This window comes from Brugia malayi, assembly GCF_000002995.4.
Source record: "Brugia malayi strain FR3 genome assembly, contig: Bm_v4_ChrX_scaffold_001, whole genome shotgun sequence".
NCBI classification, from domain to species: domain Eukaryota; kingdom Metazoa; phylum Nematoda; class Chromadorea; order Rhabditida; family Onchocercidae; genus Brugia; species Brugia malayi.
In genome coordinates, this window is record NW_025062479.1 from 7,612,396 (window position 1) to 7,625,621 (window position 13,226).

The 13,226-nt window shown below is 34.7% G+C and overlaps 2 protein-coding genes across 4 annotated transcripts; one reads left to right on the forward strand and one right to left on the reverse strand.

Annotated features, from left to right (window-relative positions):
- Positions 1 to 279: 279 nt before the first annotated feature.
- Bm2576 (Uncharacterized protein) lies at positions 280 to 4,577 on the forward strand (the record flags this gene model as incomplete). 2 transcript variants are annotated; one of them, XM_043074005.1, is made up of 13 exons in its annotated part: positions 280 to 341; positions 686 to 895; positions 1,035 to 1,291; positions 1,406 to 1,541; positions 1,622 to 1,959; positions 2,044 to 2,093; positions 2,167 to 2,268; positions 2,397 to 2,469; positions 2,657 to 2,872; positions 3,261 to 3,434; positions 3,785 to 4,026; positions 4,155 to 4,277; positions 4,470 to 4,577. In XM_043074005.1, 13 exons carry the CDS (start codon positions 280 to 282, stop codon positions 4,575 to 4,577), a joined length of 2,091 nt encoding a protein of 696 aa, XP_042929939.1. The 2 variants fall into 2 exon arrangements, with proteins under 2 accessions (XP_042929939.1, XP_042929940.1); XM_043074006.1 differs by lacking the exons at positions 280 to 341; positions 686 to 895 and having other exon boundaries at positions 1,105 to 1,291.
- A 1,437-nt stretch (positions 4,578 to 6,014) lies between these two features.
- On the reverse strand, positions 6,015 to 11,688 carry Bm5838 (Uncharacterized protein; the record flags this gene model as incomplete). Of its 2 annotated transcripts, none has more annotated exons than XM_043074007.1 (15): positions 6,015 to 6,083; positions 6,941 to 7,189; positions 7,377 to 7,497; positions 7,897 to 7,998; positions 8,148 to 8,232; positions 8,348 to 8,429; positions 8,633 to 8,826; positions 9,121 to 9,286; positions 9,513 to 9,767; positions 10,065 to 10,233; positions 10,378 to 10,618; positions 10,692 to 10,914; positions 11,082 to 11,238; positions 11,328 to 11,455; positions 11,548 to 11,688. In XM_043074007.1, 15 exons carry the CDS (start codon positions 11,686 to 11,688, stop codon positions 6,015 to 6,017), a joined length of 2,382 nt encoding a protein of 793 aa, XP_042929941.1. The 2 variants fall into 2 exon arrangements, with proteins under 2 accessions (XP_042929941.1, XP_042929942.1); XM_043074008.1 differs by lacking the exon at positions 6,015 to 6,083 and adding an exon at positions 6,247 to 6,393 and having other exon boundaries at positions 7,885 to 7,998; positions 11,548 to 11,622.
- Positions 11,689 to 13,226: the final 1,538 nt, after the last annotated feature.

Below are 13,226 nucleotides of genomic sequence, written 5' to 3' on the forward strand. Positions count from 1 at the left end.
CCATTGTCAAAGTTTAGATATTTGTTCGAAGATGACGTATAATAGTATTCCTTAGCACTGTGACAGGAAAGTGATAATGATTGTTGGGTATATTTTGAAATTGCGCGCGAGAATATAGGTCTTAGAACGAGTGTTGTTTGGTGAAGCGCCAAGCTGTCAGCTGATTTTTCAGTATACTCTGGAAGGCTTATGTGAGTGTGTATCTTTGCTGGAGGGAAGGGCGCGTTGTGTTTTGTTTACATTTTTCTCCAAATTCTATGAATATAATCCCTTCCATGGATGGTGGCCATGGATGTTGTCCGCCCAACACTTAACGGCTCCGAGAAACCGAATCACTTACAGTAAGCACTTTCCGTTCTATAGTTCATGAACTTTTCTTCCCCTTCATTGTATTCTCCAGTTCTTCAATTTTTGTTCTTTTAAAACATAATGGTTTTGACTTTCCTAATATTATCTTTAATTTATAGTTGTCTCTTAATTATCGTTTAGTCAATCTTTCTTACCTTATCTTACTTGATTTGACGTAATTTGAGCGTAATTTGCGGAGTATAAAAGCACTATGGATTTCCATGCTCTTACCGATTGGACAGCATGTAACAAATAAATGTTACCGAATGTTGCCCTAGCTATAGGAAATTGTCTTTTACCATAAGCTGTCGTTGAATGACTCTATTTTTGTTTTTAGTTATCTCCGTGATTTTCGAGTAGAAGCATGTCCGCAGTTTAAACAGCACCAGTGCCAACAGCATCGCCCATATACTTGTTTTAACTGGCATTTTGCTAATCAGCGAAGACGTCGTCCTGTAAGACGATCGGATGGTACTTTTAACTACTCGGCCGATGTGTACTGTGATAAATACGACGAAAATACTGGTATATGCCCGGATGGAGATAGGTGCATTTAAGAAATTTCAGTAAAATGTAATTTATTTGAACCTCGATTGAAGTTCGTGGATTGTTGATACTTGAAAAATACCGAGTAAGACAATTAATGTGAAGTCTTTATATATTACTTGAACCGTTTTTGTTTACAGTTGTAATTTTTTACACCGCGTAGCGGGAGATGTAGAACGCAAATATCACTTGCGATATTATAAAACAGCTATGTGTGTACATCCAACAGATGCACGTGGTATTTGCGCCAAAAACGGTCCTCACTGTGCGTTTGCGCATAGTGTTCAGGATCTTCGACAAGCCGTGCACGATTCTCAGGAAAGTCAGAATGGCGCCTTATTAGATCCAGAAAATCGCGAAAGAACTAGTTTTGTTGTGGAAGACCCTCTTTGGCATGGTAATGTACTTGGATTCTGAATTATAAACATTTTACATGCTTTTTTCTTTTCTTTTCTCGATGTCTTATTTTAAAATCACAATGGTTTCATTCATTAAAGTGGAGTGTTTACAGACCAAGTTCATGTTTTGTCATGCTATAAAACCGAACAGTGCAAAAAACCAGCTCGCCTTTGCCGTCAAGGCTATGCATGTCCATTTTACCACAACTCGAAAGATCGTCGAAGACCACCAGCTGTGCATAAGTATCGGTGAGATTCTGCACATTTTAAGACAAGAGAAAATTGCTGGATTGCTGTTTTATTTCTATTTTATCTCAAATTCTGTTAAGATCAACTCCATGTCCGACAGCGAAGTCAGCAGATGAATGGTTAGAACCAGAACAATGTGAGAATGGTGACGACTGTGGATACTGTCATACAAGGACCGAACAACAGTTCCATCCTGAAATATATAAGTCAACGAAATGTAATGATATGCTTGATCACGGTTATTGCCCACGTGCCGTGTTTTGCGCATTTGCGCACCACGATTCCGAGTTGCATGTACAACGTGCCCCATATTATCGGTCAAGTAACAATCCAGATGCACCCATGCCGCTGAAACAGAGTAGCAGCTCTACTAGTTCAGGGAACGCAGAATCTGCAGCTTCTCCTACGATCCGACCAGGTTGGAGTAATGTGATTTTCGCTCTTAAAGAAGTTTGATTTGTTTCCTTCGTTTAATTAAAACTTTTACCAATGATCATTTCAGAAAATCATGGGATGCAAACAACAACATCAGCTGCAACACCTACCTATTCAGTAAGGACTTCCTATTGTGGTATATTTTCCCTGTTCTGATAAGGAATGACAACAAATCAAAATGAGATTACAGGCAGTTTTGAAGCAGAGGCAAACACCAGGAAAAAGTGTTTCATCAGGTGGTAGCGACGAGGGGTCTCAAAGCAGTTATCCGAAAGCTCCAGGCTTTGAACGTGTTCAAATTTCGGCAAGTCTTAATTCTAACTTCCTAGTCTTTGAATTGTATATGGTAGCCTATATCCGTCATTTCTCACTGATCTAATCTGTTTGTACCGGATTACTTTTACTTCGTTTTTTTTTTAGCCGCAATGCGTAGCGGATAGCGCTATTGGTCGCATACGAACTTCTTCATTAAATATGGGGCAGTTAGATTTAGGTAAATTTACTTTCCAATATTAATGTTAATTGTAGTCCTGGTTAGTACTGTTTGGCTTTCTAAAGTTCACTATATCGGATAGGGTTCAGTTTTCGGCATTCATGGAATACAAGTTCATATTACAGTTAATGACTGGTATTGTAAATAATTATCAGGTTGTTTGGATGAAGTAAAGAAGTTTTTTAAGGATATTCAGTAACAAGTGCTAACGAAGCTTTAGTGTCATCGTTGCCCACTTTTTCGTCGTTGAATGCTATTGCTCGTTCCACATCAGATGCACCAATGCGCACATTGCCTGCAGCGATTGATGAACTTTCTTTGGATGAACTGTCTGGCAATGCACTTTCTCCTATATCCGAACAAAAGGAACACAAATTTTTGTCTGATTTTTTCACCAGTCCGCGTAAGCTTTGCTTTTTTTCTGAGTGTTACTTTTTCGTTAGGAATCTTTGAACTGCTATGGTATCAGTGTTGCCTTCGTTACCAAAACAATCTGAGCATAAAGAAAGTCGTACACTGTGCCCTCGATGATAAAATAATTCAGCCATAAATTTGCATATGAGTGCTTTAGATTTGTTGAAAACAATGCCTGAAAAATAGCCTTCTGTCTTATTTCCTGCACTCCAATTTTTGATTACTCAAAATAAATTTAGTGGACGAGATGGACTGTATTTAGTGTAAAGCATGATATTAGACGTTTTATGAAAATAAGATTTCGAAAGTGTTGTTAGGACAGGAATAGAAGTAGCAGAACGATGCAAATCCCCAATTCGAACTCTTTCTTTTTTCAGCTATGACATCTTCTTCACCAATGCAAATCCCCAATTCGAACTCTCCATTTGGCTCTCCACCGTTAGCTTCCCTTGGCGAGTCACTGTTTCAGCAGAATAAAAGGACTATCGATTTACCTTCAGCTACTACACAGTTGAAGGGGTTAATGGGATTACCAGGAACGCTGAATTCAGGTATGTTTTCCCTGTTTTGTGCTATTCATGTACATCCATATCATTTTGTACATTAAGCATCGAACACGTTGATAATTTTAAAATAGTTCTTTTCTAATAAAGAAATAAGGACAAACTTTGCTTTTTTTTTTTTAATTTTCGTCAACGTTCACAGACTTGTGTTATGAAAAACCAATGTCTCCTATGTATTAAAATTATTTATCTGTTATCTAAGGGAATCTTGGTAGTATTTTCATTAGTTTTTAAAAACATTCTATAGATGCCTGCTTTCTCTGGTTATTGTGATTGATTGAGTACGTTAATGAAGACTGTGTGGGAACAACAAAAATCGGTTTGGTTGATCTTTCTAGATCTTTTGAAAACGGATTTATCCATACCGCAACACGAAATGAGCAAAGAGGAGTTACAAAAAGAATTAAAGAGGAAAAGTGAGGAGCTCGTTGCCCATCATCAGAAATTAACTGCATGGGAAGAAGGTCTGAAACAAGCACGTCAGGCTTGCGAAGCATGGAAAAAAGATGCTGAATATTATCGTTGTGTTGCGGAGCAAGCAGAAGTTGACAAGTCAAAAGCGTTATATGAACGGGATCAGGTTGTTGTTGCACCGATTTGAAATTTAAATTTCTGATTTTAACTGCACTGTATTTTGATATTCTTGCTATTTGTTGACTGGTGAGTTCATTATAACTGATTTTCTTTTTGGTAAATATATTTTTATAGGCACTGTTACAACTTGATTTGCTCAAGCGTGAATTGCGAATAAATACAGCAGTTCGACCGCCGTCACCGATAGATTCTTTACAAAATTTCTCATCTCTAGGATCATTCAATTTGTTTGTACCGGTGAGTTCCACTTTAAATGTAATGTTCTTATTTTTTAACCGACTTTTGACACACCGGAAAATGGTCCTTCTGTTGTTTATTTAATGTTGGACCTCTCTTAATTCATTTCGTGATCTCTGGTATTTCCAGTGGCATCACTGGAATTCCGTGTTACCTTCCAATCTAATTATGGAATTTGTATTACTTTTGTAGATTGAAACCGATGTTCAGAACGAAAGCGGTGGTCCGGTATGCGCACGTTGTGGGCGCGAAAAAAGGGCCGACTCTAGGAATCCTTCTTGCCGCCTTTGCTGTAGTTGATTTTCAACAGAATTTCCGTATATGTAACCATAGGAAAATAATCTTTTTTTTAAAACGTCTTTTACACTTTCCCTTCCTGCCCCCTTCTTGACTAAGTAAATACATTTAAAGTTTTAGCTTTTCTGTGAACTTGCGCGGTGCTTTTTTTCCTTATTTTCGTGTAAGCAGTTCTTTTTTCCTTTTGATTTTTTCTTAACTTGTTCATTTGTTCCCAACTTTATTTTCAAAAAGGTGTTTTACTTCTGTGAAAAGCTTTATTGTACATAAGTTTCTCCAGTAGGGTATTTATCATCCATCATTCGCTTTGTAATGCGGCGGTCAAGATTTAATCTCACTTCAGTCAAATCCGATAATTTCTTTGGTCAAACAGGATTTCGTGTAGTGCCGCCGTCTTTGAAATCGGAAAATACAAAAGAGCGGAAAACATGTAGATTCACTAAATTAACTAGGGCAGAATTATGAGGCAGTCAGTGTTATCTATCTATTCACTCATTTTCAAGACTGGTTCTTAAGGTAATGGTTACAAATAGATTTACTAAATTACGGTGTCCTAAAATCCAATGAATCAGGAGATGTAATTAAAAATTACATGCCATCAAATGTTTTGGAGTGGGGCAGGAGCAGAGGGGTCTTAACAGTTTTAGATTTAAATCTAGGTTTTTGCCTGTTACAACTGATTGATATGTCCTTTTCATGTATAGAAATATGTGATTGTTCGGATTTCGGATATTTGTTACTTAAAATAAACCGTCGTTTTGTGAGTATATGCAGTTTCCAGCTTCATGAACTTCGAACGCAGTCAACCCCTTTCGCGTCATTTCCACTGTTAGATGCAAGTCAAGATATCACTGAAACCGGATCGTTCATCGGCGAATTCAGTTTTACTCTGCTTTAGGTGTATAAGAGTTTCTACAGTGCGTTCAGAAGAATAGAATACGAAGAGCGTGAGAATGCTTAGGAGCAAATCCTAGGATCCTTGGGAAGTTTCACCTGCTCCCCAAGGATCGTGTAAATCTCTACGTTTTTTGTATATTGATCGCGCTTCTGGTTTCCATAGTGCTTGGTTAAATATCATGAATATTTGCCAAATATCCATATACATTTGTGATAAGACCAATCGGAAGCAATAGGGCGATCAGGAGGAATGTTGGGGATACGTAAAGCCGAGCAATTTTGCTCGCACAAAATTATCCGTTAATTCCAGATTAATTAGCTGGAGGAAAAAGCTAAAGGTTTCCTACATGACTTCTGGTAAAATTATGCATAAATTTAAACAGAAGTACTAGTTACATAAATAATAGAGGTCAAAAAACAACAGTTCAAGTTGCTCCAATATACACAACAAAAAGTCGCACCAGCGGCGATTAAGAAAGAAAATTACGGTACGCAAGTTAGCTGTTGTTTTTCGTAATGTCATCGTGATAATATTCCGTGAAATCAGAGATTCAGAAGACAATATTTCAAGCGTGTGTCGCAGAATGCGTGGGAAACTGGTTTCTCGACGTTCTGCAACAAAGTTCCAAATTTATAATCTAACTCTAAGACCTATTTAACTGCAAGAAACACAATATTGACTTCTTGCATGACTTACATGAATTTTAATTAAAAGAATAGGAATTTTCTTAATACTGTATAAGAACATAGCTCGTTAAAAAAAAAGTGGTACCAGCTAATGCTCCTCTTTTGACTTTTTTTCGCTCTGAGTCACAAACCAACTGAGTCCAATTATTGCAATGAATGAAAAACCCAGCTGCTCAATACATGTAGACGGTTGGGTGAGGAAGGTATACATTAAAACAGCTACAGAAATGTAATGCTGCAAGTGTGAACAGACGTAACAGACAAGAAACAATTTAATAAACCACAAAGTTGGTTTCTAGAAAGAATCAACTTTAATTTTCAAAAAGATTTGATTATAACATGATATGTAATAGTAGAAAATAGTAAAAAAAGAATATCAAATCCATACTACTTCTGAAGGATGATTAGAAATCATAAACAATACACCAAGATGAACCTATTAAGATTCAGTCTTCAGTTTTTTTGATGCGACAAAAATTAAAAAAAACAACACAAAATTTAGTTGAAAAAAAATAATGACTTCAGACCACATCAACAAAAACTCACTAATAATTCTAGAATAGTTAACATGGTCGCTCGTAATTCTATAAATCTTGACTCTTTTAGAAAAAGCAGAAACCCAATGTGGAGATGAATGTAGCTATTTCATCTACATCAAAAGTAATGAATATAAATCAAAAGAAACAAATAACACTGAAACAAACAACACAATTTAGAGAAAAAATCAGTCTATTCAATATCGCCGTGCATTTTTATGAAGGAATAAAATTAATGAAACATACTGCTTTGAAGAAGTGGATTTTGCCCACCGAAAGTCGAATAAGCTTCAAGAAAGCCATCCAGTATGCTGGCACACGAGCTGGATCTTCATAAACAGCAAATAAACCATATCTAATTATATTCCATAGTGAACAGACACCAAATGGAGTATAAACCAAAATTGCATAAAAATGGAAAATAACCAATATAACTGGTTGCGAGAAACTAGAAAGACTAACAGTCTTTAAAGAAATCGCTGTCTTCAGAAGTTGCTGAAAAGGAAACAAATAAATTTTCAAATAAAAATTTTCCAGTCAATATTAAAAGTTGAGGAAATTTAAAATGAGTGGAAATAAAAGTGTTGTTTTTTTTACTACTTACAACGATTCTAAAAGGACTGGTGCTGTGAGATCATAACTTCATTTCACTACCAAAATAATGCTGCAATATGTAATTTACCAGTAAACTGGACAGGACTACTATTAACAACGCAAAAAAACCGTTGTATGAATAATTTATAAATAATGATATTGCAACAACTGCCAATCCATTCAAGTCAAAACATGTCGATTTCACAAATCTGAAATAAAATTTGCAGCTTTTCCATACCAAAGGACAGATCATTAATTCAGAAAAACTATATCTTTCACTAAATTTAGGACTAATCGGAGTTATGCAAGCTGCTTTAACGATTTCAATAGCCTCCATAGTATAAAACACAAACAAGACAAAGAAATGTCTTCGAGGATTTAATTAAACAAAGATACAAATTTGTTAAAGAGGACGTTTTGAACATTTCATACTGCTAAATAAACCTAGTTAGTTTGCTAACTGCGTTATCATATTTTTCAGCAATTAATAAGCACACATGGACACCTAATTACATATATGTATGCGCATATCGTATCACATTCAACAAGTGTTTATTAGTAAAATTAATGAATTCATCGGAAAACGAATTAAGCACCTTTCTGAATACCTGTTCTTCATTAGTCGAATAAATAAATCTGTTAGTTTCTGAATAACATAAGTAAAGTATGAAATCAGCAAAGACGAGATCAACAGAGTAAACCAATCAACTCTGTAAATACTATAAAAATTACAAGGGTTACTAGGTAAAAGAGATTTCTTCACGTTCCCTCAGGAAAAGCGCTTATTAACATTAAAACAGTAAGGCATGATTTCACGTAATTTCCCATATATATATATATATATATATATAAAACCAACAAATTACTCCAATAAATCATGGATGTGTGACAAATCAAGACAAGGCATATTATTTTGCAATCTCGGATATTCGAATAATATTCCTCTGAAAATGAGAGTAAGAATATCTTTTTCAACCATCAGTATTCTACACAAGAAATATTTCAGTACTGAAATTCTCATTTAGTTAACATAATATAACATAACTTAAAACAACATACCAGTTAAAGTGCAAATCGACAATGTACTGAGGATATATATACTTAACATGTAAGGGATGATGGATCCATACATTCGAAGCATCTTAAATTTTGAAAAAAAAAAGGCAAACGAACGACGAGACGAAAAAACTCTATACTTGATTCTAAATAGTTCTTGCCTACCTATCTTACAAATGATCTTATAATTGAATGCATAAAAATAATTTAAGATTGCCCATTTAAAGAGCCTAGAAAAAATTTAAAATGAATTTTAATTTCACACTGATGTAATTATATAAAATATACCACAATCATAGTATCTAAATAACTGATATCCAGGCGTGCATGGAAGCGGCAGCGCTGACTTAATATGAAAAATATTTCCGCCTTTGTTTCTTCCTTACTAAGCAAATGCCCAATTACATGAAGTTCCTTATTTGAACCAAGACTGCTTATACGTCGTAGATCCTGACCTCGGAACTCAACTTTCGCGAACCATTCTATTAAAAACTAAATTAACAACAATTTTTGCAACTGTTTAAAGGAATCAAATTAATTCTGGAGCTAGGTGAGCCATAAAGTATATAAACTAGGTCAATCAAAAACAAAACCTTCAGTGCTATGAAAGACAATGATGAGGAAAATCATGCCTGACTTACTCAAAACTTGCTAGCTAAGTTTAAGAACTGAACAGTGATGCTCGAAAAATCAGATAGAAAACATTTTTTTAGCTTTAGTAACGATGAATAATATGTAACTGCTTCTTTAAAAATTTAAGAATAACAAAAACTAACCATTTGTACGCATACATGATTCTAATTCAATTGATATAACAATGGCAATAACTGGAGTTCCGAAATAAACTGGCAATAACACAGCAGATGCACGCTCTTCAAAGTTGGCTTCCCATAAAAATGTGAAGCAACCTTTCAGTAGTGACAGTAATTCAATATGCACAACCTAAAACATATTAAAGTCTCTGAAGTCTAATACTGAATCTAATAAGACGTATTTATGAGAAACTACCACAAAAATTTATTAATTTGGAGCTGAATTTTAACATAAGTTTCCAAAATGGTGTAAAAACCTCAAAAACTTATATGTTGAGACCATAAATATTCCCGAAGTTTTTCAATTAAAAAAAAAAATCAATGCTCAACAAATGCATAACGATTCGATACCATACAGAGTTAAACTTTTCAGGATCCTCTTGAAGTGCAACGGCTTTAAAAAACTTTCCAGGTTTCAGATGTACCGAAATCTGTTCTGTAACATTTGAATGTACAAGTGTGTAAAACGTTTGTCGCAAACTGTTCAAATTATAAATAGGTTCTCCGGATGATGTCCATAACGAACTCCCAATACTTCTTTCAATGAACAACCAGCTGTTCTTTGGAAATGATAAGACGAATTCTTTTAGATCTCCACCATTATTTTTTACCTGACAGGTGAAATAAGCTTAAATTCACAAGTGTATGAATGTAGTCACGATTATAAGAAAACATTCAAAAATATGATTACAATTAAAGCTGGCTATTACCGTAGCAGGCCAAAGAGTATTGAAAATGATAACTAGTCCAGGATAAAGAAAAGACATAATATAGAAGAATGGGGTAGTGAATTTAATAAAAACGAAATACTGAGTGGGTTCAATAAACAAGTACAGATGAAAATAATTAATTAACTTATAAGAATATAGTATCCATAACTAAGTACTTATACAGTTTTTTATACCTACAAAGATCAAATCATTCCTGATGACAATCGCAGTACTTGTACCAACTTTCATACGTGTTAGCTCCCGAAAAAGCCCATCGGCATCAAAAAGTTGCTTAACAATGTTATCAGCATGTTTTTGAAACGAAATTGGATCGTAAGCATATTCAACCACCAGGCGGGAGATATACCTGGACAATAATTGAAAAACATCTTTAAAATTTAGCCTAGTCCAGAAATTTATCGATGAAAACATCATATGCTCAAAATCTTGTAAACTAGAACAACTACTAATAAGTTATGATAGTTGGATAACCCAAATGTGTATAACAAACCTAAGCAACTGGTTACACCAAACAATACAAAGATGATCGGTCTCTAGTTCAATGCCATCAATAGCGGTAGTCGAAATATGGCGAACACCATTATCAAGAGTAAAATGTTCTGGCACAAGATGATCTTTCAAACCACCCGAAACTGATAAGACTAAGAGACTGGCCAATTTTTTTTCATGCTCTCTCCAATTCTTATGCATTCGGTCATAAATATTTTCCAAATACCAATCAAAAACCATTGCTGAAAAGACATGGAATGCAAGATACAATTAAATCAGATGCTACCATTTTTTAATAGAAACTTCTAAACATACGTGCATTTTTGTGCGGTGTCCCCAAAGTTACAATAAATGCAATTCGGCTAGGATCGAAACGAATGTTATGCAACAGCGATCGTATAACAATACCACCCATTGAATGACCAACAAATATGATACCATGAGGTGGGGGTGAATACATGGTCCATATATGTCTTACCACCAAATCGAGATATTTGATTTGCCGTTCCAAATACATACCAGACAGACCTGACAACTCCTAAAATTGTGAAATATCCGAAAAAAAAAACTTTAACAAATAAATGAAATCAAGTTTTAAGTTAACTTGAATCCTTTCTTCTTGGCATATACGACGTTAAATCATTATTCATATTTCATAAGACCCAGAAATGAAATCTGTAAAAGCAAAACTTCATTGGAACGAACCTCGTTAAAATCAATGGCAAAGACATCGAATGTGAACGGTAAATTCCTACTCTCGGTCTTATTGTGGAGTATTGACCCTAGAGAACGAACTTGCTTGGAAGAACCAGCACTGCCAGGAACAAAAATGATAGGAATTCCACTAACCTGTCTGGTCCTCCTACAATAAAAAATGAAGTCAAACCAAACATAGTTGATATGCATTTCCCAGCACCTTAATAAATTAGCATTTTAAAAAGTAAACTATACATGTAATTGCGAGCATATTCCCCTTCACCATATAAAATCGTCGAGTAACCACTAAAATCATTCGAAAACAGATATTTAATATCTTCGGTTTGATCATGCTTCAATTTTGTGAGACCAATATTAATGCGCTACAATGTCAAATCACTTGAAGCACTTTTAAATTCGGAAAATAACTTCAAATTATATACAAAATAATCTTGAAAATCTGCAAAACGTGTACCATGAAGTTCATAACACGATACATATAAGTCATCTCACACTGATTTATTCGCATCCATGGTCGGTTTCCAATCATATATAACAAACGAAGTGTGACCACTATGGAAGTCGCAAATAACAAATTCTTCGTATAGACTCTCATGTATCCGTGGACTTGTAATTGCAACTTAGAATTTTAATGACAGTCATGATGCAAAAACAACATAATACTTTCAAAGTCATGCATCAAAACACACAAAACCTGATAATTAGTAAACCAGTGCATCCTATGAATACAATCACAAGTTAGTACGACACTGATACTCTGAAAAATCTCGAATAGATGTTAACCAACGAATCCTACCACTTTACAATACTTACAACTTTCGTACCTACCTTCCGTGGACCATGCCTTACAGTAGTAAAAACCAAAAATTTGCATTTACATGGCCTCTAATTGATCTATAAAATCCACTTAAAATTTAGCTTTCTCAAATTTCACAAAATGCAATAATTTTCTGTTTTCTCGTCCATCAGCGATATTTCCTAATCAATAAGCCACTTCCTTGGTTGTGACTAATCTTGCCAGAAGCAGCAAAGAAAAAACAGGAAAAATACGAAACGCTGAGAATTGTCTAATTCACCAACATTTTTTGATTTTTGAACTTTTTACCTAAAAAAAATTAAAAATCGCCAAAATTTTTGTGGAAGATTCCCCTCACTGGAAAATTTTTCTCTGGAAGATAGTCGATTTATTATTAGCACTAACCCACAACGATGCGGTTTTGGCACATAAGTCACCGTAACACACTTCCCAATAGTCCCTGAAATCACCTCATGAAAATTAAAGGAATTTATTGTGGTACTGAGATATTTTGAGAATTAAGCAAAAAGTATTTTCCGAATCGCTCACACATTCAGTTTCAAAACTTTAGGATAAAGTTAAGAAAAAATCTTTACTCCGTGTACATATTGTAGGGAATTCAAGGTAATATAACAGATCTTTCAATGCATTGAAAAAAAAAAAAAGTATAGGCGCACTTGTCCCATGATACCACAAACATGCAGGAACAAACCCGTCCGAATCTGCATCCCCAACGAAGACAAACACCACATTTTTGGCTTTGGAATGCAAATTTTATAAGACGCACTGTGAAATTTTAAATCTTGCTAAAGAACATTTGAAAAGATTTTCCGCCGTTTTCTAAAGCAGTAATGATGGAATTACCTTTGCAGAAACGTACGTTGGTTTTTTGACTTAAGTTGCTCCCAGGTTCCTACTCGGTGAGTACTTTTGCAGCAGTTTTCTGCCCATTTCATTAACATTCGTTGCCGACTCTTCTTGTGATATATATAATTGTACCAATGGAAAGGTCTAATTCTAATTTAGTTGGTCCAAAATCTGAAATAAAACTATGGTTTGATTCTTATATTAGATCACTTAAATTCTCTTCCAATAGGATCAGTATAACTTCATTGTACCGCTCATGCAATAATGTTAGCACAAAATAATACTTTTGCTATATTTATCAGAATTAAAGTTTTTGTACATTACCAGTTCTTTAAATTTGGTGTCAATCATTTATTAAATAAAATTAAAGTAAAGAAAGGTTATCAATCGAATCGATAAGTGTAGATAAAAATGACCCACTTCAAAAAGTTCACAATGTCGTGAGTCGTCCTTGAAGAATCGCATTAAGA